At 39.8% G+C, this 23,720-nt stretch overlaps 1 protein-coding gene across 1 annotated transcript; it reads left to right on the forward strand.

Annotated features, from left to right (window-relative positions):
- The first annotated feature begins 10,996 nt into the window (after positions 1 to 10,996).
- Positions 10,997 to 20,930, forward strand: ivns1abpa (influenza virus NS1A binding protein a). Its single transcript, XM_037697997.1, has 15 exons — positions 10,997 to 11,265; positions 14,478 to 14,764; positions 14,965 to 15,098; positions 15,283 to 15,452; positions 15,543 to 15,618; positions 15,707 to 15,880; positions 16,165 to 16,290; positions 17,758 to 17,868; positions 18,281 to 18,422; positions 18,501 to 18,728; positions 18,946 to 19,067; positions 19,221 to 19,347; positions 19,451 to 19,582; positions 19,687 to 19,860; positions 20,477 to 20,930. Exons 3-15 carry the CDS (start codon positions 14,988 to 14,990, stop codon positions 20,737 to 20,739), a joined length of 1,956 nt encoding a protein of 651 aa, XP_037553925.1. The 5' UTR covers positions 10,997 to 11,265; positions 14,478 to 14,764; positions 14,965 to 14,987; the 3' UTR covers positions 20,740 to 20,930.
- Positions 20,931 to 23,720: the final 2,790 nt, after the last annotated feature.

Raw genomic sequence — 23,720 nt, forward strand, 5'->3', positions numbered from 1 at the left:
TATCAGGAAGCAAGTCTATAAATAATAATAATAATAATAATAATAGCCCATCACAATAACTCTATGTAAACATTTACACTTTTTCTAAACAAACACTAAAATATTTCAATTATCATAGTTCCTATTATTTTGGACATAAAAGTTTTGAATTGCACAGATAAGATGGAAACTCTGGTGCAATAATGCTGTTATCACTGGTTTTGGAGTAATTAGACTGTAAAATGTAATCCAGTAAACAGTATTTAAGGGGTTCCTATCAGCTCCTATGAACATTTCTGTGGAGCTTCAGAGAGCTGCCAATAAATCTAACTTCAGCTGGATGAACGTGGCTCGGGTTAAAATGACGTAAGGTCAACGCGTTAGTTAAACGTTAAACTGCTCGTAGTGCTGGCAGCTACCATGTGCGCTTTAATTTGTTTGCTCACATGCATTTCCTGAAAACAGTTTCCTTTTATCAAAGTTGACCTATGATGTTTTCAACGTGTTGTGCATACCTGTGTCTCTTAAGGTTAACCTCTTTCACAGGTCAAATGGACAGGTTCTGTTGCAATGTTTGCTTCTTTTTTTTACCCCCCAGTCCTGTGACTTTAATCTTCTCACTTTAACAGTGGAAAGTTTGTTTTTGCACAATTCTGACACAATAATGATTAACAGTAGGTGTGAGTCGATCCAGGTTTTGTCACTGCATATTTCCAGTAATAGGAACTAAACAGAAATGGTTTCTTTTTCGACCACAGACATAAACGTGCCTTAAGCTACAAACTGTATCAACTCATTTCAAAACAAGGAAGGTAGATAAAGCTGGTAATCTGTCCTAATGACTGATGTTGATCATTCTTTTCATTCAATGTGATCAAGAAACTATTCTCTCGTTGTTATCTGAGCATTGATTTCATTGCACAAATCCTCATAGGGAACAAACTCATTATAAGTTTACAGTGTGATGATGGGTTGGCTTTTGCCAAATTCAGCATCATAGTCGGGGATTAAAACAAAATTCCCAAGACAAAACAAAAATGACTTAAAAAATATATGGCAGCTGGCTATAAGACTTGAACTCTACATATTACTGTAGTTACTTTGATGTTAAGGAGTTTTTTTAATTTATTTTAAGAAATGGAGTTAACACGGCAGCACGGTGGATCAGTTGGTGCTGTCGCCTCTCAGCAAGAAGGTCACCAGAATGAATCCCGGCTGGGGAGGCTTTCTATGTTGAGTTTGCATGTTCTCTCTGTGCATGCGTAGGTTTTCTCCAGGTACTCCAGTTTCCTCCCACAGACCAAAAACATGCATGTTAGGCTGATTGGTGACTCTAAATTGTCCCTAGGTGTGAGTGAGAGAGTGAATGGTTGTTTGTCTCTATGTGGACGTGTGATGGACTGGAGACCTGTCCTTAGTGTCCCCCACCTCTCTCACAGTGACTGTTGGATATGGGCACCATTGACCTCCATGACATGAAAGTAAGAAGTGGGTGCAGATAATGGATGGTCTGATGGAGGTATTAGGTTTGGCAGTAGACACACTTTTAATCTCCTGACAAGCCTTCTCTTATAGTCATCACTTCCATAATCAGTTCTTCTTTATCTCACTCATTCATCTCATCCTTCATCACTACCTAGTTTTCATCCTCCTCTACTTAATTTGGGTTCACCTTCAGCAGAGATACAGTCCACTTTATCAGATCCATCTCCATGCAGTCCATTTCACTACTATGAGTATCGTCTGAAGGGGGATCCAAAGATGGTCAGGATGTTTGCTCAATGAGTCAGAACCCCCACTCTGTCTTCTTCTTCTGAGACATCTTCTGATGAGATTCAAACTACAGATCGACTCTGTCTCTCTTTCTCACTTCCTTCACTGTGAATAAACATGAAAACTCTCTTTGTTTTGTTTTGATCCCTGCTAGTGAAAGTAGAAAATAACCAGGGGGATGCATGGTAGCACAGACAACTAGCACTGTTGTCTTTCAGTCAGAAAAGTTCTGCAGAGAGTGGTGAAGGCTGCACAGAAGACTCTTGGAGTCAGCCTCCCCACCAACACATCTAAACCTCCAGATGCAGGAAGAGGGCCACCTGCATCATGAAGGACCCCACTCACCCAGCACACACACTTTTTGCCCCACTCCCCTCAGGAAGGAGGTTGAGGAGCATTAAGTGTAGAACCACTAGACTGAGGAACAGCTTCTACCCTGAAGCTGTAAGACTCATGAATCTCTAACCAGAAAAATCACTGTAATGTGCACTTTAATTGGTGATATACCAGTTTGGGTCACAGGGGTCGCTGGTGCCCATGTCCAGCAATCACTGTGCGAGGGGCGGGGTACACCCTGGACGGGTCGCAAGTCCATCACAGGGCCACATAGAGACAAACGAGACAAACAACCATTCACTCACACCTAGGGACAATTTAGAGTTACCAATCAGCCTAACATGCATGTTTTTGGTCTGTGGGAGGAAACCGGAGCACCCGGAGAAAACCCACGCATGCACGGAGAGAACATGCAAACGCCACCCAGAAAGGCCCCTGGACCGGGGTTTGAACCAAGGACCTGCTCGCTGAGAGGCAGCAGCTCTACCAGTTGCGCCACCGTGCTGCCCTTGTGATATACCGTACCATTTTATTTATAGAGCAGTGACAAGGCCAACCAAAAGTACTGTACAAACAGAAAACAGGCAACACACAAAGCAACATATAAAATGTCACTTTATCTGTGCTGCTGATTTTCCATGCTGCTGATTTCTTGCCTTTATGCGGCTCTATTCATACCCATCTGCTCACAACAGACTCATGTTCAGGCTGCTGTTATATTATATTATTATTGTTTAGAGTATATCTTAGATCCTTGTATACTGTTTCTTTTTTAATATTTTATATTTTTGCTCTTTTTGGGTGTAACTGGGACCTTGAGTACTCAATTTTGTTCCACCTCATGTACCTCATGTGATGCGAATGACAATAAAGAACTTTGAACTTTGAACCTTGAGGAGATGCGGGACTCAACTCTCACCTACTCTTCTGTGTGGAGCTTGCATGTTTTCCTGATACAGTATGGAGTTTTCTAGGCACTCCGGTGTCCTCCACAGTCCAAAAACATGCATGATGAGTTGAATTTCTCATACGTTATTTCTTTTATTCCTATTATAAAATGAGGTTTTATCTTGACTATACTTTTATGAGACACTGCCTTTGCATCTTCAATATTCAAGCTCTCGAGTCTATCTCTGTTTCATGTTGTTGTTTTTCGTTTGTTGTTGTTGTGTTTTCCCAGGAACACTTCCTCCTGGCTCTGTGTAATACTGAATGCATGAGCTTTTATGTGTTCTTCTGAGATAATCTTGTCTTAACAGCCAGAGGGGTACGACGCGAGCTCAGAGAGAGACGTCAGATCAAAACACTGCATGCGGTACAAAAGGTAAAAGAGATGACTAAATATCTTTCTCTCTAAAAGAAATCTGAATCACTGAATCACTTGAATTGGGGATAAAGGAAAAGACAAAAAAAAAATAACATGACAAGAAGAAAAGACAAGAGCCAGATGGAGCAATATCACATGTAATTAGAAACACACTACAGCATATAAATCTTCAGATTTGTTCATAACTCATGCTATCAAAGATCTCATTATAAGTTACGATGTAGTGTCTCGTGCACTGTGTGGCATCCAGTCTTTGCACACACACGTGCACGATGTATTTGTGTAAAAACATCAGCACATTTATGTTCTTCCTTCCTCAGATGTTGTAATGACATATACTTTGAAGTCACTGGTGATTTGAAGTGACATCAATATAAAACTCATATATTAGTTTAAGACACAAGTACGAAACTGACTTCGGTTTTCTCAAAGATAAATTAAACGTTTATATAAGAAATAAAAATTCTGTTGTGTGTTCTCAAGTCTTACCTTACTGTACAGAACTCATCCCGTTAAAACGATGTTAAATTAGTCCTCAAATGGGCATAAAGAGATTTGTTGACCACTGACTAATTGCTATGGGTTTGATCAATAGCACTTATTGGTGAAATCCCCTCAGGCAGAAATCATGAAACAGATAAAGATGTAAGAAGGCACACAACAAAGCTTAAAGCAGGTTAATTCCATGGACAAGCTTGTCTGCTCATTTTGAAGTGATGTCCAGTCGAGCCGTTCTCAGTATTTAGTGGCACAGAGGAAAAGAGCTGGAATAAAATGTTTACAATTAAAATGTGAGGTGAAGCAAAGAAGAAAAATTACACTGCTCCAGAGAGATAATTAGAATCTGTCAGAAACAGGTCATTGTTGAATAGAACATCCAGTGTATTTACAGGGAAGTAAGTCTTGCATGGGAGAACAGTGTGCCTCTTAGTTAAGATAGAAGTTCACTGTATGGCTCAGCTTTAAATCTTGTTTTGTTGCATTTATGTTTCAGTGAGTCCATGCAAACTGTGTGTGTGTGTTTTTGTTACCTTGTTAGGACCATTTTTCCAATGCACACTAACTTGTGAGTACCCACTGCTACTAAAGGGGACTGAAGCCCTCATAAGTTCAAATACCGTTGTGGGGCTAGGGGTTAGGTTAAGTACTATGTGAAGTGAGTTTAGGTTGGTTTAAGGTTGGGTATAAACTGGGTTAGGTTTAGGGTAAGAGTCAGGGTTAGGCTATAGAAATGAATGCAAAATCAATGGAAGTCACTGCAAAGTCCTTGTCAAGATAATGTGTGGGGGGTGGGGGTGTTTTCTGTATACCTTGAACCTCTTTGTAAAACAAACTAAAATGGGTGGAGTGCTTGAAAACTGACACTCCCTGGTACGACGGAAGGGCATTCAGCTTGTTCGCTGAGACGTGCCGTTAGACACTTGTGACTGTTTTATTACTTCTCTGGAGATTTATTAGAAATTATGTGCAGTGATGTGCTCAGGACAAGTGTTTTATGACAGTAAGCCTGAAAATGTCTGCATAGATATCTGTGTCATACTGAAAGTGTTAGCTGGAACCTATAAATCAAATCCATTAGATGCATTTAGTACAGAGGTAGTTTATGGTGAAACGCACAGATGAGGTTTTAGTTCCACTTTGTTACGGATAGTTGCGAAGCCTTTTGGATAATAACCAGCCAGTTGTAGCCACATTAGCTTATGGTGCAGTTCAAGTCAAGGTCTGAGAGTTTATGCACACAATATATGATTTTTTTCAAAAGTTAAATGTAAAACAAACCAGTTTTGCTTGACAGCACTAACTCGGTTAAAAATAGTTTATGAGGCGCAACAATAAAATGAATCAAAAGAGCATTCAAAACAAGAGCACAACATGTGATTTTATTGGTTTAAATGATGGACTGAAATGATTTCCTCACAAGGTTGCCTAAAGGCCCCATAAATGCTACAGAAGACAGTCATTCCGAGAACTTAAAGTCAATTGGCAAAGATCTTAGGCTTAGATGCTTGTTTGAACAGCTCCAAATGATATATCACACTCTTAAAACAGTGAAGGCAATCCCAGGATGTGGTACTAAGAAGAAACCAATGAGACGTTTCTGTGAAAAGTGGGGGCAGAGCGTGGAAAACACCAGAGACAGGACAAACACTTGAGGCTGCAACTGGATACCTTCAGCTCACAATACTGCACAACTGAATCCATGTAAAAAGTGAAGGGGTAATGATGACAGTCAAAAAGGACATCATTGCTTAAAAAAATGTACAAAAAGACACATTTTGTGTTGCTGTCATTGTTTCTGCATGCACATACCAGTAACATCTCAAGGTCTCTCTTGTAAATGAGTCCTCGAGGCTCAATGGGATTTACCTGTCTAAATAAAGATTGAATGAAAAAACATGCAAATGATTGTATTGGCTTAATTTTTTTTAGCTCTATTTAAAAAAGCACGTACAGCAGTTTTGTTCAATAACACCTGACAATGTGTTGATAAGTTATAATTATATAAAACTTGTGACATGTCCAGGGTGTCTTTTGCCTCTCAAACAGTGACTGCAGCCAGAGAAAGGCTCCCCTGAGGTCCTGAAGGAGAAATCAGGTAAAAAAAAATAAAAAACCTGTATAGAAGAGATTTATTTGCTCTCATATTTATTTATTTTTCCCAGTTAATTATCATCAGATTTGGAATTTCTCAATTCCAACAAAGAGGTAGATCTTCTTGATTAATATTGAAATTAATTAAAACAAGTTCAATATCAGAATTCTAACTTTATTCAACCCATCATGCTTAGGTTTTCTTTTAACAGGAGGCACAAAATGCACAAATAAATCTATTCCAATTTAAGTTCTGTATAGGGCTGTCAACCGATTTAAAAAAATCAGATTAATCACACTCTGGGACTGTGATTAATCATGATTAATCACTATGCTTAATTTTGTAAGCTTGAAATGTAAATATGCAGGTTTTCATAAAATGTTGAAGAAAACGTTTTATTGTCTCAAACCAAACAGTTTTCCAGGTTTTCATACTCAGCAAGATTTACAGAAGTCATTTTGTTTCAAACATTAATTTATAAATGTTAACTCAAATGTCTTATTGCCATCTATGTGATCAAAACATGCATAGTAATGGATTAATCTGCATTATGTAATATTAACGAGTTCATCTTTTTAGATTAATCACAAGCGTTAACGCGTTAACGTTGACAGCTCTAGTTCTGTATGTTTTTATACTTCTTTATAGGAAAGACTGAAAAAAAAAACTGGACACATGAATAATTTCTGTGGTAACAAAATCACACACTGGATATTTTAGAAATAATTTAAATAAACACATAGAAAGTATGGCGTCTAAGATTTCACAGACAAACTTATCTTTGAGGTGCCATTTTTCTCATCTGTCAGAGAAGTTTAAGATAATGAGTTTCGTAGTTTATCACAACTGCATGAGAAATGTCTGACATAGCACTTTTAATTTCTGATGGGAGAGAATCAGGGAAACACCTCACCACCACACATTTGTTACGATGTTAGAAGATAGTCTAACAAATTATGAAGTAAGCAAAAGAAGGAGCAAAAAGAAATGCGTTTTTAGACTCACCTAAACTCATTTGATGAATTGTGCTACAACAGGAAATTCTTTCACCTACATCTTGTGTCTATTTTAAAAGGCAAGTTGCTGTTCCTGCAGGCCCCAGATACTTAAAATATTTATAGTGTCCTTGTCAGAAAGTATTTATGCAGCTTCACTAAGCAAGTTTTTATAAAAGGAAGGGGCGCCAGAGCCTTCAAAATTTTTCAGTAAAACACAAAATAGAGGCAACACACACTTACAGCATGACTGCAGCTTAAAACACCATTTTCCATTAGTATCTGTGTCATATTTAATTACAAAAATATGTGGAGATCATGAAAACAGGCAGTAAGTATACAATTGATGCTTAATATGTGGTGTGATACAAACATCAGGAAGCCATGCATCTGTCTCGGTTATTTCTATTGTTTGTGTTTCTGAGAAAGGCGTGTCATCAAAATGTTGCAGCTTGTGCTGGTGTATTTCAAAACTTTAATAATCACAGTAGTACTTGTCTAAACAAATATGGTATGCCGTTTGCCATGCGCTTTGAATTATGAGTTTATGATGAAAAACCTGTAATTAAACGAACGCTTCAGAATTCTTCAAGGAAACATAAACATGCACTTCTTGTTATGTTTGTGCTTTAGCTTGTCTGATTTTCTTAGCTTGTTCATGCTCATCAGAATAGATTTCTAATAAGATATTAATTCACTCCTCCCCACAGAAAGAAAAAGAGACAAAGTTCATAAAATATTATTTTTAAGCTGCATAACAACATGACTATCGCTGCTAATATTATTGTCGTTCCTGTAGTTTCTTTAATTGCCTGAGTTAAATCAGCAGACAGTGGGACGGTCAGCTGAAATGGCTGGTTGTTCTTCATCCACGTTAATTGCAAGGATTGTGTCTGCGTCTCCAGACACCGTGTCAAGAGCCTGAATGCTTGCCAAGGGTTTTTCATTCACTGTTACAAACTGTGAGAGGAACGCTGCTAGAAAAGGGCTTTTATGAAGACAAACCTTTCTGAGCTCAGAGCCATGTCTTGAGAGGAACCGAAGAATTGTAGTTTATAATTTCAAGTGGTTGCTGCTTTAGCTTTTAAAACGAATGAGCATTGGAACATAATCCGAGAAGCCTCCATGATAGAATGGAATAAATCAGCTTAAGCTGTTATGATGAAAACATCCTTTGTAATGTGACCTTTGTAGTAATTGGTTTCCTGAGCTGTTTGTGTATGGAGGTGCTTCCTCTTAAAGTCTTAAAGTGAAATATGATGCATATTTCTGTCCATCCTTGGCAGCCAGTAATTTGTTGTGTTTTTACCATGAGAGAGCAAAAATTGCTTTCATGTCGTCAGAAACGTCATCATTTTGTGAATGAAAGCGCGCTGTGCTGTAATATACCATACAAGAGCTGTTATGAAGAGGTTTGTGCTGTTAGAAAAACTGGACCTCTGAGTTGTGGTTTTCAAACAAGAAGTTCTCGTATGGCCAAGCAGATAGAGATATCAGCACGCACATTCACGATGTGCATGCAAAGTCTGTGCAACACGTCAGTATTAGAGCAGTGTAATCTAATTACTGACGTACTGCAGTTGTACTAAGCTCTATTCAGACAAGGCGCATGAATGAGTCCAGTGACGTCGGTGCAGAGCAGACAAGGTTTAGCCCGGATGTTTCCTGTTAACGGACAGCAATCGACTTTTGCAGTGGTGCTTGCTCCAGTTTGCTGTCATGATAAACATATATTTAACAAAAACTAGAGGAAGTTGTCAAAAAACAAAAACAAGTTCTATTAAAAAGATGTTGAGCATAACATAATAAAAAATGAATATATACAAATGAAGCAAATAAACTGATAAGCAATGCATGCTTAGATTCGAGGACACAAAGTTTTAGTGCAATAAAAGTAAACTCGTAAACTCAACAAATCTTACTGGGGTTTATCTCATGAGAAACTTGAAATATATTCTAATTTCACCTTTACTTTGATAGCTCAGTCCATCCCTCTTTTCAAGATCTAAAAAGCTTGGCATTCCCCCGACTACATTTGAACACAAACATTTCCATCACTGATTTATGAATTACTGTTTTGAAGCCTGAAGTTTGTTGTGTTGTGGTTTCCATCGGGTTTTTCCAGGCGGATGTAACCAACAGTAGCTCAGTAGAAACTTGGAACAGACCAGTTGTTGGTCACCACAACATGTTTCAGAATTTTCTCTTCACAGCAATTTTAAGAGGTTTTGTGTCCCAGAAGTGCACTTGCTTCGCCTCGTCTTTAATTTTTGGACTAATTTTGCAGAAATTTGAAACTATGTTTTATTTATGTGTAATTTTTTTTTTAATCTTGTTGCAATTTCTTAGTTTATTATTTATTAACATTGCTTTTCTTCATAGTTACTGTAATTATTTCAGGAAAACAACATTTATTTACTGCTAATATGTGGTAGTTTTATGTCTAAATTATCTCTCTGGCTTGTTTTTGTCCTCCCCAAACTTTTTTTTTTATTTTGGCAATTTATTGGCTATACTGTAAACATTTGTGTGGTGCAATACCATCCATCCATCCATTATCGTTTACCCGCTTCTTCCTTTTCAGGTCACAGGGGTCACTGGTGCCCATATCCAGCAGTCACTGTTGGAGAGGCGGGGGACACGCTGGACAGGTCTCCAGTCCATCACAGAGACGCATAGAGACAAATGAGACAAACAACCATTCACACTCTCACTCACACATTGGGACAATTAAGAGTTATCAGTCATGCATGTTTTTGGTCTGTGGGAGGAAACGGGAGTACCCGGAGAAAACCCACGCATGCACGGAGAGAACCCCTGATCGGGATTTGATCCGGCGACGTTCTTGTTCTCGCTGAGAGGCAACAGCTCTACCAACTGTGCCACTGCACCACCACATTCACAGATTCCCATGGTCAAAATACGCATTGTGCCCACTATTATTATAATCTGTGATACTATTTAAGATTAAACACTTAGTTTGAAACATAGTTATAATGCAAGGAGTAATCATCCTTATAAAGACAAAAAAAGGTTGAATCATGTCATCTGGACTTCGTTTTTTTGTTAAAAAGAAACGTTTCGTTAGTCTGAGGCCTAGACATCTGGTATTACCCAGAAGCCACCCTGACTCTTGTGTTTCAAGCCTGCCTCAGATACCCCTGAAGTCTGGCCTTTTCACTAATGGTTTCAAAAACACAAAGTTTGTGACTTCAGGGGTATCTGAGGCAGGCTTGTAACACAAGAGTCAGGGTGGCTTCTGGGTAATACCAGATGGCTAGGCCTCAGACTGACGAAGCCTCTTGGATGAGGGGCGAAACGTTTCTTTTTAACAAAAAAACGAAGTCCAGATGACATGATTCAACCTTTTTTTGTTGTTATATACCTGGATGACTGAGAAAACAAACTTTGTGCATCCTTATAAAGGTTTTAAACAAATCTGTCCATATATTTGAACACATTATGTTTAAAAAATTGTAATATCACCCACCCCACCCCACCCCCCACCCAAGTTTTAATTTTGCACAAAAAAAGGCATGCAGATGCACATAAGACTTTTCATAAGAAATGAAGCATAATTTCAATAAGTTATGAGGGTACCACATTTGTAAACAGAGTAAGCTGCATGATTTATTTGTTTATTTATTGATTTAAAAGAAAAGTATTCACACTACATGTAATGTTAATGTGGATATTAGAATTGAATTAACCCTGGAACTTTTCTATTCATTCTCAAATGTGGAGATACATTAATTAAGAAAGATATTCGAGTCATGTTTAATTAATTTTCTGATAAGTGAGAATATGTCTTAAAATTGAAGTGAGGTTTCCTGTTGGAGGAAACTGGAGTACCCGGAGGAGGAAAACAAAAACAAACAAATAAACAAATAAAAATTGGAGCGAGGAGCATTATTTGATTAAATGTCTCAATGTTCTGCCTTACAGCACGCTGCTGTCATCTTCATTGCGTACTTTTTATATATGGAACCGCCCATTAATGAATTTTAGCTCCGCCCAATAATGACGTTGCACGCTGCTTTTGTCGGGAGCGCGCCTTCTCTTCCCCCAGTCATCGTGTCAGATCTGGTCTAGTCTGGACTGAGAGAGGACGTGAATTTTATTTTAAAAAAATAATTAAAACCCCACTCAGCAGACTCTTCAAACCGTGCCTGTAGTCGCGTAGCGTCTTTTTCCTTCATCCGGACCAACAAACTGACTTCGCGTTAAATATGTCTAATATGGTTTGTCGTCAAAAGCCTCAGGTAAGACCATTTATATGCTCATTATGTGTTTTATGCATATTTAATCGTTCAGTAGTCGAGAGTTAACTGTCATATAAATCATTCACGGTTATTGGAAGTTCTTTCTCTGGTCGAGAGGAAACTGCTGGAAAGGCTGTGAAGACGCGCGAAAAAAAAAAAAATGTCACAAACCGCCCATTTCCGCCAAACGATAGAAAAAAAGAAAAATGAAGGCTGTAACGCGAATATTCATCTTTTGTTGTTAATAAAGAAGCAAACCCGTGAATTCACGCCAACACATGGTTTGCTGAGTTAATCCGTCGTGGCTCCATCCTCCGCCTACAGAGCAGGTTGTGGTTAGCTAACTGTCTCCTCCTTGTTCTCACATCTGTTCAAAGCTGGATAATATTTCCTAAATATTTCTACTGTCTGCACTTATGTGTCGAAGTCGAGTCATCTTAATTGGATCGGGTACTTTGGGTGGGGATCTCCTGTCTGCGACCCAGATTCTGTAGCGGACTCAGACCTCTGGCTCTTAGCCAGACATCACGGCCTTGCTAACACTAATTTGGTTTTCACGAATGGATCTGAACGTTAGCAACCAGGGTGCCATTTGTAGAGCGGGGGGGATGGTACGATAGGAGCACATGTTCCAATTAATGCGCTCCATGCTGTGCTGAATACACTCATTTAATATATGTATATTTAAGTAAAACGCCGATTAATTGAAAGTGAGTTTAAAACCACGTTTCTTGGTTTGGTGCTTGCCAAATTTGACCTATTGTGCTCTTAATCCGGTTCCGAGCCTTTCTGGCAACCACGTGGAGATATCCCTTTTAACTGTTAATAACTAATTAATCCACGATTTTAATACATTTTGACATTTTTAAACAATAAACAGTAGATTTTTTTTTAGTGGTTAAGATGATTGAATCGTTTTGACAGTTTTTTTGTTTTTTTTTTGGGGAGGGGTGGGGGGTGTTTCCTCCACAATTGACGTCGTCATTTCCCCATTAATCTGGCGAGTTTTAAGTCTGATTCATGATCAGGATTTTGATTCGTTTACGCCAGTAATCGCTGGGATTTGCTGTCCTGCTTCCAGTCGTCCTGACTGGTTTGTTACTGTTAAAGCGTTGGCAGTAAATTTCCACTCAGCTGATGAAATATTCGTCAATGCCTCGTTTGGCCACAGGAGGGGAGTCTAACAAGCATTGATTGTTCAGTGTCAGAGCTGCACTTTGTGTCTGTTTATTCACATGGAATAATTGTGTGGGGGGGAAATTCATTCAGAGCTGCCCTTTCAGGCAAACTAATGGAAACAAAGAGTAAAAAAAGAAGAGAGAAATAACCTGAAGTGAAGAGAAACAGTCTTTATTTCTCTTCATTTCAGATTATGTCTCCTTTTTTAATCTTTGATCAATTAACTCAAACTGTTGCTAAAATATCCACATCCATTCATTTAGAGTCTTTTTTGTGCTTTGAGTAATGATGTGATCTGGACTCATAGACCTCCATGAATTTCCAAAACATCAATCACATTCATTTTGTGCACAGAGAGTAGTGTGCACGAGCTTTATTCAGCCAGATGTCATTCCTGAATGGTCTGTTGCTGGTTCTGCCAGGAACACTGGTAATGGTGCAAAAACAACAGCAGTGGTTGAGCTGGAAACCGTTAAAGAACAGTCTGGAAAGTTGGGGTGGAGGGGGTGGGGTTGGCCTGTCAGAGATTTAGGTGGAGAAAATGAGGAGGCGGTGAACTCGTGGTGCACCCAGGCATGTGGAGGGGTTGAGCGCTTGAGCTTTTGGGGGGTCTCTGGCCAGATGTTGCACAACGACACAAAAGGAGGCCAGTGCCCTTTCTGTTGACGTGCAGACATGGTGAATTTTTCAATCTTGCGTCACTTCATTTGCATTTATTCACATCATGTGGGCTGATTTGTTTTTTTTTTTTTTTCTGTCCTTTTAAACAAATGGCCGGCCAGTGTGTTTCGTCTTGTCTGAGGTCAAGTAATCCCATTGCAACATCCGATTTGTGCGATTGTGATGACGAATCTGATCAGGAGGATAATGTGCTTTTGAGTTTAGTAGGTCATTGGAAAAACATCTGGCATGGACACCCATTAATTACCCTTAACATGTTTTGCACACAAAGAATTGATTATGTACTGAGAAGGCTTGTTGGTGTCACAGAGCAGAATTGCTTTATTCAGAATGTGTTTGTGCAAACGTGCAGCCTTTTTTCTTCTTGTTGCATAAATGTCAGGGTGAAATATTAGCTTTTTATTAGCTTTCCAATAATACGCCCCCTCTCGAAACTAGACAACGCGATCGTGCGCAGTTTAAAGAACATGGCTTACAAATCCAATCTAACCTGAAAAGGATGTAGATGAACGCCTTCAAGGTCAAAGAGCATTTTTTTTTGTTACAGTGCTGTTGATTCTGCACAGAAATTAGATTTTACAAATGACTTTTCATGTTGAATCGCATGCTGGTGTAAGGAATGTGGAACTGACAGCAGCTAAAGCAACATTCAACCCTCCTATGTCCTTTAAATCAAAATGACCTGCAAGTCCTCAGTTTTAAACCTGATTTCTCGTTAGTCATTTGACCCCAGCATTTAAGAAAATTACAACTTCAAATTTTTTACAGCCATGTTCCTGCATTCCTAATAAAACCAGCCCACCACCTGAGGGTGTGCGCTGCCCTGTCACAAGTTGTTTTCCTTGTGAGCCAGAGTTCTAATAAAAGGGCTCATATCTGTCTTGAACTCACTTCAGAGAGGCAGAGCTGACGAATTAAACGTTTCCCCATGCCTGCTGGGATGTAGCATAAAGCATGGAGACTTGAAAAGCTACATTTAAAATGTTTTAAGGTAGGACTAGTGAATAAATGCAGGGTTTTTGTGATTTGACAGCAGATTTAGTTAAAATGTTTGAATCAAGCTTTCTGTCCATGTTTTGAGGATTATATTATATCGCGTTATTTAGAATTTTGTATGCAATGACAACAGCTCTCCTGCGTTTTGGGGGAAAAATGCATTTTCAAGGAATTCTGTGTGGAAAAAGAGATGGGATAGTGGTTTTATCTGGCATCCCGTGTCTAAGGTTGCCTCATGTGGAACTGACTCATGCCTACACTGCTTTCTTGCCAAGAGCAGACAGGGTCAAATTTCAAATGTCAAAAAAAGCAAACCTTAACTCCCTGTTTTTCCTCTTGTTTTCCCTCTTTTCTAGCTTATAATATATGACCAACACAGAATAAGTACTACTCTATAGCCAACGGGATCCCGAGGACTTGATTACAGTCGCTTTAAGCCTGATAGTTTGTCCGTACGGCTGCTCCCACTCTCCCATCTACGCACGCCTGTGGTCAGCTGGCATCTCCTACCAAGTTTCCTGTCCGTGGGTGAAGAAGACTTAGTTCGACTGCGATCTTGGTCTGCCTTGCCTACTTCCTACATTTGGTTCCTGTTCTACTTTTAGCAGTGGTGCTTTCCCGGATTTGGATTTTTCTCTATTCGGTAAGCCTATGACTAATGCATTGGACTTATGACACTCGCTGCACATTACCAGACCCCTATTTTAATCCTCTGTAACAGATGGCTTTTATCGATTGGTGACCAGTGCTGTGCAGCTTGGAAGTGTGTTGTACACAGTCTAGAAGACATTTATGGTGCTTGCTACTTCACGTGGGATTGTTTTATTTTATATATATTTTCAGAAATTTAAAAAGAATCAACCAACATGACTCCAAACGGTTATTTGATCTTTGAGGATGAGAGTTTCCTGGACTCCACTGTGGTCAAAATGAATGCTCTGAGAAAGAGTGGTCAGTTCTGCGATGTTAGACTGCAGGTATGGCTGATTATGCAAACTACGCTCATCCATGTTTTTTAGAGTGTAAAGTGGATTTATTGACTTAATTCAGGTCTTGCACAATTATTTTAGAAGCTTTGGTTTATTACTAATAACCAAAGTATATATTTGTCTGTTCATGTTGCCAAACTAACTCTTTCTGACTTGTGCTTCCTTTGTTCAGGTATGTGGTCACGAGCTGATGGCTCATCGTGCCGTTCTGGCTTGCTGCAGTCCCTACTTGTTTGAGATCTTTAACAGTGATATTGAGACTCCTGGAATCTCACATATCACTTTTGAGGACCTGAACCCAGATGCTATTGAGATCTTGCTCAACTACGCCTACACTGCCCAGTTAGTGTCTGTTTTGGTCTTTTTAATTTCTGCCTCTGGATTTGAACCGAGCTCTTTAAAATATCAGAAAACCTCTGTTTTGTAACGCAGGCTGAAAGCTGAAAGGGAGCTAGTGAAGGACGTATACTCTGCGGCCAAACGGTTCAAGATGGAGCGAGTCAAGCAGGTTTGTTTTTATTAATCATTTTTCCAATATCTAATGGAATAACAAGTGCCTCAGTAATGACTTTGCTTTAATGTCTTCAACTCCTCAGATTTGTGGCGACTACCTGCTGTCTAAAATGGATTTCCAGAATGCCATCTCTTTCCGAAACTTTGCCAGCTCCATGGGAGACTCCAGACTTTTGGCAAAGGTGGACTCTTACATCCAGGACCATTTGCTGGATGTGTCTGAACAGGAAGACTTCCTTAAACTTCCCAGATTAAAGGTAACGGCTTGCACATCTGTCTTTTAGAAGTGTCCCTGTTTTTGTTGAAGAAAATGAATCATAAATTTGCACATGTGTCTAATTGTACTTTTATTCCTTTCATGTTTCATGCTTGTTTCTTTATCAGTTTTAATACAACATTTAGGGACTTTTTTTTTGGTTCAGATGTATTGTCATTGTTTTCCCCTCAAACCTGAGATGCATCAACATATGTCATCACTTTTTAGTAGTTTCAGCGATCTCCTCATTCTAGTATTTGCAGTAACATTATTTTATGTATACAGTTGGAGGTGATGCTTGAAGACCACTTGACCTTACCCAGCAATGGCAAACTCTACTCGAAGGTGCTAAACTGGGTGCAGCGTAGCCTTTGGGAGAATGGAGACCAACTGGAGCGACTGATGGAAGAGGTCAGTATCAAAACACGGGAGTCTCTAACAGACTGATTCTTTGGTCTTACTTTGCCCTTCCTCTTCCAACTCATCCTGTTTGTGACATCAAGATGTCCTTAAAGGATTGCAGTAGAACTGGCATGCCAATGTCATGCTGCTTTGTCAGGATTGTTCTTTTGTTTTCCTCTGATTTGAGGTTTTTGCAGTAAGAAACTCTGTATCCCTGATCCATACTTCAAATTAGAGGTGAGCCAAAAGAGCTGCTCATTGCTCTTGTTTTTCTTTTGGGTTTGTTTCTGAGTATGTGCTGGGTTTACATACAAACCCGCGTTAATATTACAGGGCTTGTCTCATCTGAAACACAAACTCAAAAGGTTCCCAAAGGTCTGGTCCTTGTATTTTTTATTTACCTTTTTTTTTTTTTTTTTTTTTGCTTTCTCACTGCCCCTTTTTATTATCTGAACAGGTGCAAGTTTGTTGCTCCAGCACTAACAGGCACTCCTCCCCGTTGATTTTTCCTGTAGGTTTATTATCAGCAGCAGGAGACCAGACTGAGGAGCCACGACTGAGCCACCAGGGTAAATGAGTCAGAGAAAAGAGGGAGGAGAGGAGTACTACTACTGCCTCTCAGCAGCTCCTTTTTGCAGCCAAGCAGCATTGTGCCCCCATCTGTCTCTTCCACACATGCAGATAAATCCCATTCCTCAGTTTACTAGAACACATTACTCACAAGCATTTTACCAGCATCGAACTGAATGTCCCCATTTACTCCACATGGTTATTTTCATGCAGGTCTGTGTTCATTAGCACATTCTCAAACCACCCATATTGGTCATAGACGGAATTAATTTTTGTGTACTAAATTATAAATGAAATTCTTTTTATACCTGTCAATTTTCTTTTACTTTTTTTTTTTTTTTTGAGCAGCTGTGTGACTTCAGCTTATGTTTGTTGTATTATTTATTTTCTGCCTAAACAGAATACACAGTTTGATTTTGCTTGTTGACATTGTTTAAGCATTAGTTTTACGGTATAACTGTTTTTTTTTTTTTTCCTTCTGGATTTTGTTTTTTGTGGCTGCCATCACAGTGACCAACCTTTCCAGCTTAAGGACCAGTTTCCAAGCCGCAGGGTTGGCGAGAGGGTCACACACTTCCCCTTTTTGTTCAAGATATTTTACATGCAGCCTCTCAGTTTTCCCCAAATTCCCTTTTTGTAGCCGTGACTTGAGGAGACCTCCTGACACACACTCAGCAGCTCCTTTCTTGAGCTCAAACACTTAACCCCCTCTACAGCAGCAGTCTGCGTCTTCAGAGAGGATTTTCATCCAGAAGAAGATCCAGATGTTTGTCTATTCCCTATTCCTCTTTGCAAATCTGCTGCCCATCCCCCCCCCCCCCTTCCTCCCTTTTTGCTGGGGGTTCTCAGTGTGTTGCCATGGAGACAGCCAGCCACATGGGTGTGTTGTTCCTGTTTGTCTTTCAGGTGCAAACTCTCTACTACTCTCCTGACCATAAGCTGGTGGATGGAGGGCTGGTGATTGAGGGGCATAATGATGTGTTTGGTGGCGAGGAGGACCACCTGCAGTTTGTGCAGGTACTCGAGCTTGAACCTGGCTTCACTATAATTCTGAAGCTTCGATTTCTGATTGATTGATTGGCAGCGATACATTTTGCCTGGCCTTGTAATAACAACTGAACTGTTTGCATCTGGGTTAAACGTGGCTCATTAGTAATAATTCAGCCATATAATAATTAGTGTCGGTAAATTGTCCTAGTACGAGCTATGATCCCTGACCAGTGCAGCTTGGATAATGCGGGATATTTGTTTTTGAGCCGTGCACTAAACATATCGGTGTAATGGGATGTGTGAGTTCAGTACTTGGCGTGTAAAGATCAGACTAGTCAGACGAGCAAAGTATAGATGTAAGATATAATGGGCTATGATTGGCCGTCAGAGGGCCCGTGGTGCAAGCTCGGCTTCTGTACGCTGCATTGTGCTCTTGCAGAAGAAACCTGTCCGTGAGAGCGCCCAGAGACAGCTAAGCTGCAGCTCTTCGGGAAGCCTCTCACCCTCCAACCAAGCAGCAAATGTCCAAAAACCAAGCGCCAGGAGAGAATGGAAGTACATCGCCTCTGAGAAGACCGCAAGTAAGTGGCTATCAACTGAAGAGACGTGATTTCTGTGTAATTTTAGGGCCGTGATTAATAATACTTCTTGGTTCGTAGACAACAACAACTATTTGTGTCTGGCTGTGCTGGACGGAGTGCTGTGTGTGATCTTCATACATGGTCGCAACAGCCCACAGACCTCTCCGACTGCCACGCCCTGCCTGGTGAAGAGTCTGAGCTTCGAGGCCCAGCCCGAGGAGGTTGAAGAGCACCCGCTGTCACCCATGCATTACGCTCGCTCCGGCCTGGGCACCGCGGCTCTGAACGGACGACTCATTGCAGCAGGTTAGCCCTGAACACGGTTCAAAAAAAAAAAAAGTGCAGTTCAATGGAAACGACATGCCTTTTTGTTAATAATTTTAAAAACAAAACGAGTTTATTATAGAATAACTTGAGAGAAGCCAACTAGTTTTTGACACTTAAATTGTGGCATTATGTGGAAGATTATATTTTTTTAAAAAAAGGTCAAAATCTGAGCACGAGCCTTTTTCTGAATATGTAGGAGGTTACAACAGAGAGGAGTGTCTAAGGACTGTGGAGTGTTACGATCCCCAAGAGGACTGCTGGACTTTCATCGCGCCCATGCGGACTCCAAGGGCTCGATTCCAGATGGCCGTGTTAATGGTACTGTTCATCCTTATCTCACATGCATCTGCTTTGTAATAAACTGTCGTATTGCATATTGGCTCTGAGTGCACTGGAACCTCACCTGTTCAGACATATTTTACTTGTGCAAGACTTTAAAATGATTTTAGTAATTGCTCATTCACCTCTCAGGGTCAGCTGTGCGTGATTGGAGGCTCCAACGGACATTCTGATGAGCTGAGCTGTGGGGAGATGTACGATCCACATGCTGATGAGTGGGTTCAGGTGTCAGAACTGAGGACAAACCGCTGCAATGCAGGTCAGTCTGCTGTGCATGGATTAAGTCTGAATTTAAAATGTAAATGACTGTTTTTATTTTATCCTTCTGGTTAAACTTATTGCTGCTCTGTTTTTTCCTCAAGGCGTCTGCGCCTTGAACAACAAACTTTATGTTGTGGGAGGGTCAGACCCCTGTGGGCAGAAGGGCCTGAAGAACTGTGACACTTTCGACCCTGTGGCTAAAACCTGGTCCAAGTGTGCCTCGCTCAACATCAGTATGTTTGCACTCAAACTTGAAAAAGTTCAGGATCATTTCTAAGGATGTGACGAGCAGTAGAAACCGCTCGGGGTCTGCAATCACAGCACTTGTTGTTTTCAGGGAGGCACCAGGCAGCAGTGTGCGAGTTGGACGGCTTCATGTATGTGATCGGGGGGGCAGAATCGTGGAACTGCCTGAACACTGTGGAGCGCTACAACCCTGAGAACAACACCTGGACTTTGGTAGCCCCCATGAACGTGGCTCGCAGGGGAGCTGCTGTTGCTGTCCATGCAGGTGACGACACCAAACTGTGGTTACGCCACCATTTTGTCATGCGTTCTTTTAATAAATATTGACTCAAAATGTACAATACAGTAGTCCCTTGTTTATTGCGGGGGATCTGTACCCTGAAGCCCTGCAGTAAGTGAAAAACTGCAAAGTAGGAATAGTAGTACAAGTAATAAGTAGTAGTTTATTTTAGTGTATATATATATATATATATAAATTAATATATATTAAGGCGTTTTAAACTCTTCCCACACTTGCAATATTCTAAACGTTTCTAAACTCTAAATGCTCTAAAAGAGCACAGAATGTCATGATTTCAGCTCCCTGCTTCCGCTGCTCTTAGCCTTCTGCAAGCGCTCTTGGCCACGCCCACTTCTCTGCACGGAGATCATCTGCAGGAGGAAGTTTATCCTGCAGTGTGGGCTGCACAACGGTGCTAAATAGTTAAAAATAATACATTTTATATAAAAATTTCATGCCGATCCTGCGGCTCATCCATCAATCAGCCAGTTGTGTCACGTCCAAGCGAGTCTGCGTTAAACGAACCGCAAAGTAGCGAGGGACTAATGTATATAGAATACAACGGAGAATTGATTTGTTGGCGTTTTCTCACTTTTTGTAGGCAAACTGTTGGTTGTTGGCGGGTTTGATGGCTCCCACGCTCTCCGCTGCGTGGAGGTCTACGATCCGGCCCGCAACGAGTGGAGGATGCTGGGTAGCATGATATCATCACGCAGCAACGCGGGCGTGGCCATGTTGGGTGAAACCATCTATGTAGTGGGCGGCTTCGATGGAAACGAGTTCCTGAACACAGTGGAGGTGTACAACCCCGAGACAGATGAGTGGAACGACTGCACCAAAGCCCCATCTCCCCTTTCTGACTGAAGAGTGGGGCGATGGGGGGGAAGAGGGGGAGAGATGGGGCTTTGGAGGCTCACAGTGCTTCATCCATTTCCAAACTAACAGGCTTAGTGACGTAATCGTGTTTCGTGATGATTTTATATGTATGAATGGGTATATGTGGGTGGGGATGTTAAGGTGAGGGGTCTTCAGTGAAGACTGGCTTAATCTTGGCAAATGGGGAGGTGGGTGGGATTGAGCCCAAAGCAACATGACGCCTTTGCATATTGCATAGTTTTGTCCTGTATTTAATTTGTTTCTTCCACACTTATTTTGGTCTTATGCCAACATGTACTACACGTTTAGTGCTTTTATTTTCTCTTGAAGTTTGTCTTTGAGGGTTTTCAGATGTGTTTTCTATTTTTGGTCACTTATAAGGTGGCAGTATGGAGTGGTAACGATTTGAGTTCAGAAAATAATTTTGAGAAAATCTGTTGTGGAAATGTAATTTTACTCACACGTTTAAAAGTCAACGCTTTCAAAGCCTTACTCCGTGTGAGTGGATAAACACCTGTCACAGCTTTTTGTCGTTTTAAACAAGCTGGATTGCTTTTTGACTTAAAATGATGGCCTTTTTGTATTTTTATACACTGATTTATCAGTAAAAGATAGAAGTAGAAGCAGACGGCTTAAGTGAGTAAATCTAATCAGTGCCAGATTTAGTTATTTTCTAGTGAACACACACCAAACACGCACAACCACGCTTTCTGCTAAACAATTTTTTTTGTTTAACTTGTAGAAGTACACAAGAAATTTTTTTTCTTTTGTGTTTTAAAGTGTCAGTGTCAGATTTCTCTGGAAGGAATTTTAGTGCAAGAAAAAAAAAACATCATTTGTAACATTTCTTAATTAATAAATCAATTAAATCTGAATTTTGTCTTCAGCCTTTTTTTATACGCGTCTAAGGCTGTTATTGTTGAATAACGTGTATAATTCAGTTTATTTATATAGTGCTAGATGACGAACTATGACAAATCTGGTTATTTCTTGTTCCAGCTGTGAAAAATAAAGTATGGCAGTCGGGTTAAATAAGTAAGGCTGTTTGCCATACCCCGTTAACCCACCCCCACCTCAGTGCTCCCAGTCTTGGATGATTCAGGTCGACACACCGTACAGAAAAAAAGTAGTTGAGTTAGTACTTGAGAAACCAAAACCTGGTAAGACTTTTGCCCACACCTTGTGCATGGATAGAAGCCGAAATCTCACTTAATGGGTATTCTAGCAGAAAGCTTTGTTTTATTCTAGTGAAGCCTAAACCCGAGATGAGTACAAATACAGCACGGACTGTTCTGCGTTCATATTCCGCATCATTCCAGTCTATATAAAACTAAATAAATGAGTTTAATCATCTGGAACATGTCTTAATGCCAAACGCTCATTAGGTAATGTTTAATCTGGAGTTTTGAGTGCAAAGTCAAATGCTGCAATAATTTATAGGACACAACGTTCTGGTCATTACTGGTTCTTACCTGCTTCCTGTCGCCTCTACCTGCAGGGTGAAGCTGTCTGACAGTAGCAGCCGGTGTAATCTCTGTCTGCCGCCTTCACCTGCATCTAATCTCACACACACTCATGCAGTCCTGCACAGGAAATCAGTCAGAGCGCATGTACCGGTACTCTAATGCACAGAAACGCTTCAGCTTAAAAGGTCGGCAAAGGTCAAAACCATTAACCACATCAATATTCACTCTGGACGTTGCTTTATTCTAATAAAAAGACGATGCAAAACCAGGATTTTCATGAAAATGTGTTTTTATATAAATGCTTCAGTTTTGTGTGCAAACAGCTTCTACACCAAAATATATTTTGTTACAAAATAAAAATGTAAAAAACAATAAATTCTTCAATGATTGTCAAAGTAAACTCTTTAAATGTTTTTTTGTTATTTCACTTCAGCTTCAGTTTTGAAGAACACATTAGGAAAAACATGAATACGTGACAATAATTTACAGTAAACTGTTTTAAAGCACCCATAAAATCAGGTTTAGTTTTATAATTTACCCCGTGCTTTACGTCATGTATTTGACCTCTTAATGGCAAATTTTGTTTTTTGCTTTTTTTTTTTAAATAAAGGCAAAAAAACCTTATTTCTTGCTTTTTAAAAATAGAATAACATCCCCCCCCACACAATAATTAGATCTACTGTAAATAACCTAAATTTCTGCAGTTTTTGCTACAGTTTTTACTGCCTAGAGCAGGCCAGAAAAAAGTTTCAAACATTTATAAATCAAATACTTTGTGAAACATCAAAAGTACCTGAGGGTCATACAATTTAGGAGTTTGATACTTTCATTTCGTCACAAAAACTAAGCGAGTATTAAAAAATGTCCTTCATGTTTGCATAAACAAAATAAGAGCAAGATGAGGTCACTAGTGACGCAAAGGTGAGGTGTCTCCATGGAGCTCATAAGTATGTTTGTACTTTTGTGTATTTGTTAACGATTCAAGTAAATACTAAATAAGAGTAATGAGTTAAAGATCTAGTGCAAGGTTTATCAAATGTACTGCTGTGATTTAAAGGAGGTTATGAGTGAATTAAACTTTTTGTTTCTGTTTTTCCCTCTTCACAACACTTGCATGACAAACATTTACTAAAGGTATCTTTTGAAATATTTATGAAATAAACATTTATGAAATATCATTTTGTTCCCTTAACCATAAAGAGCAAATTTAAAAGGAAGCTGTAAGTGAAGTTGAATAATTGGAAACTTAAATGAGATGCTACGTGAGATTTCTAACATTTTTGCAGCATTGCACATTCACATGGTCCTAAAAAAAAACCGAGTCTCTCCGTGCACTCTTTAAAGGACGAAAGTACAAAAATATCAGCTGAACTGCATCATCAGAAGCAGATGTGATAATTAAATGCAACGCGAATAAACAGTCATAACACATCAGGTAAGTCTGATGAAGGAAATGCAGTTTAACAAACCTTTATAAAGATTCATTTAAAACGGTTTTGTCTT

Source organism: Nematolebias whitei, chromosome 3 (genome assembly GCF_014905685.2).
Source record: "Nematolebias whitei isolate Nwh7 chromosome 3, NemWhi1, whole genome shotgun sequence".
In the NCBI taxonomy this organism is placed as follows: Eukaryota; Metazoa; Chordata; class Actinopteri; order Cyprinodontiformes; family Rivulidae; genus Nematolebias; species Nematolebias whitei.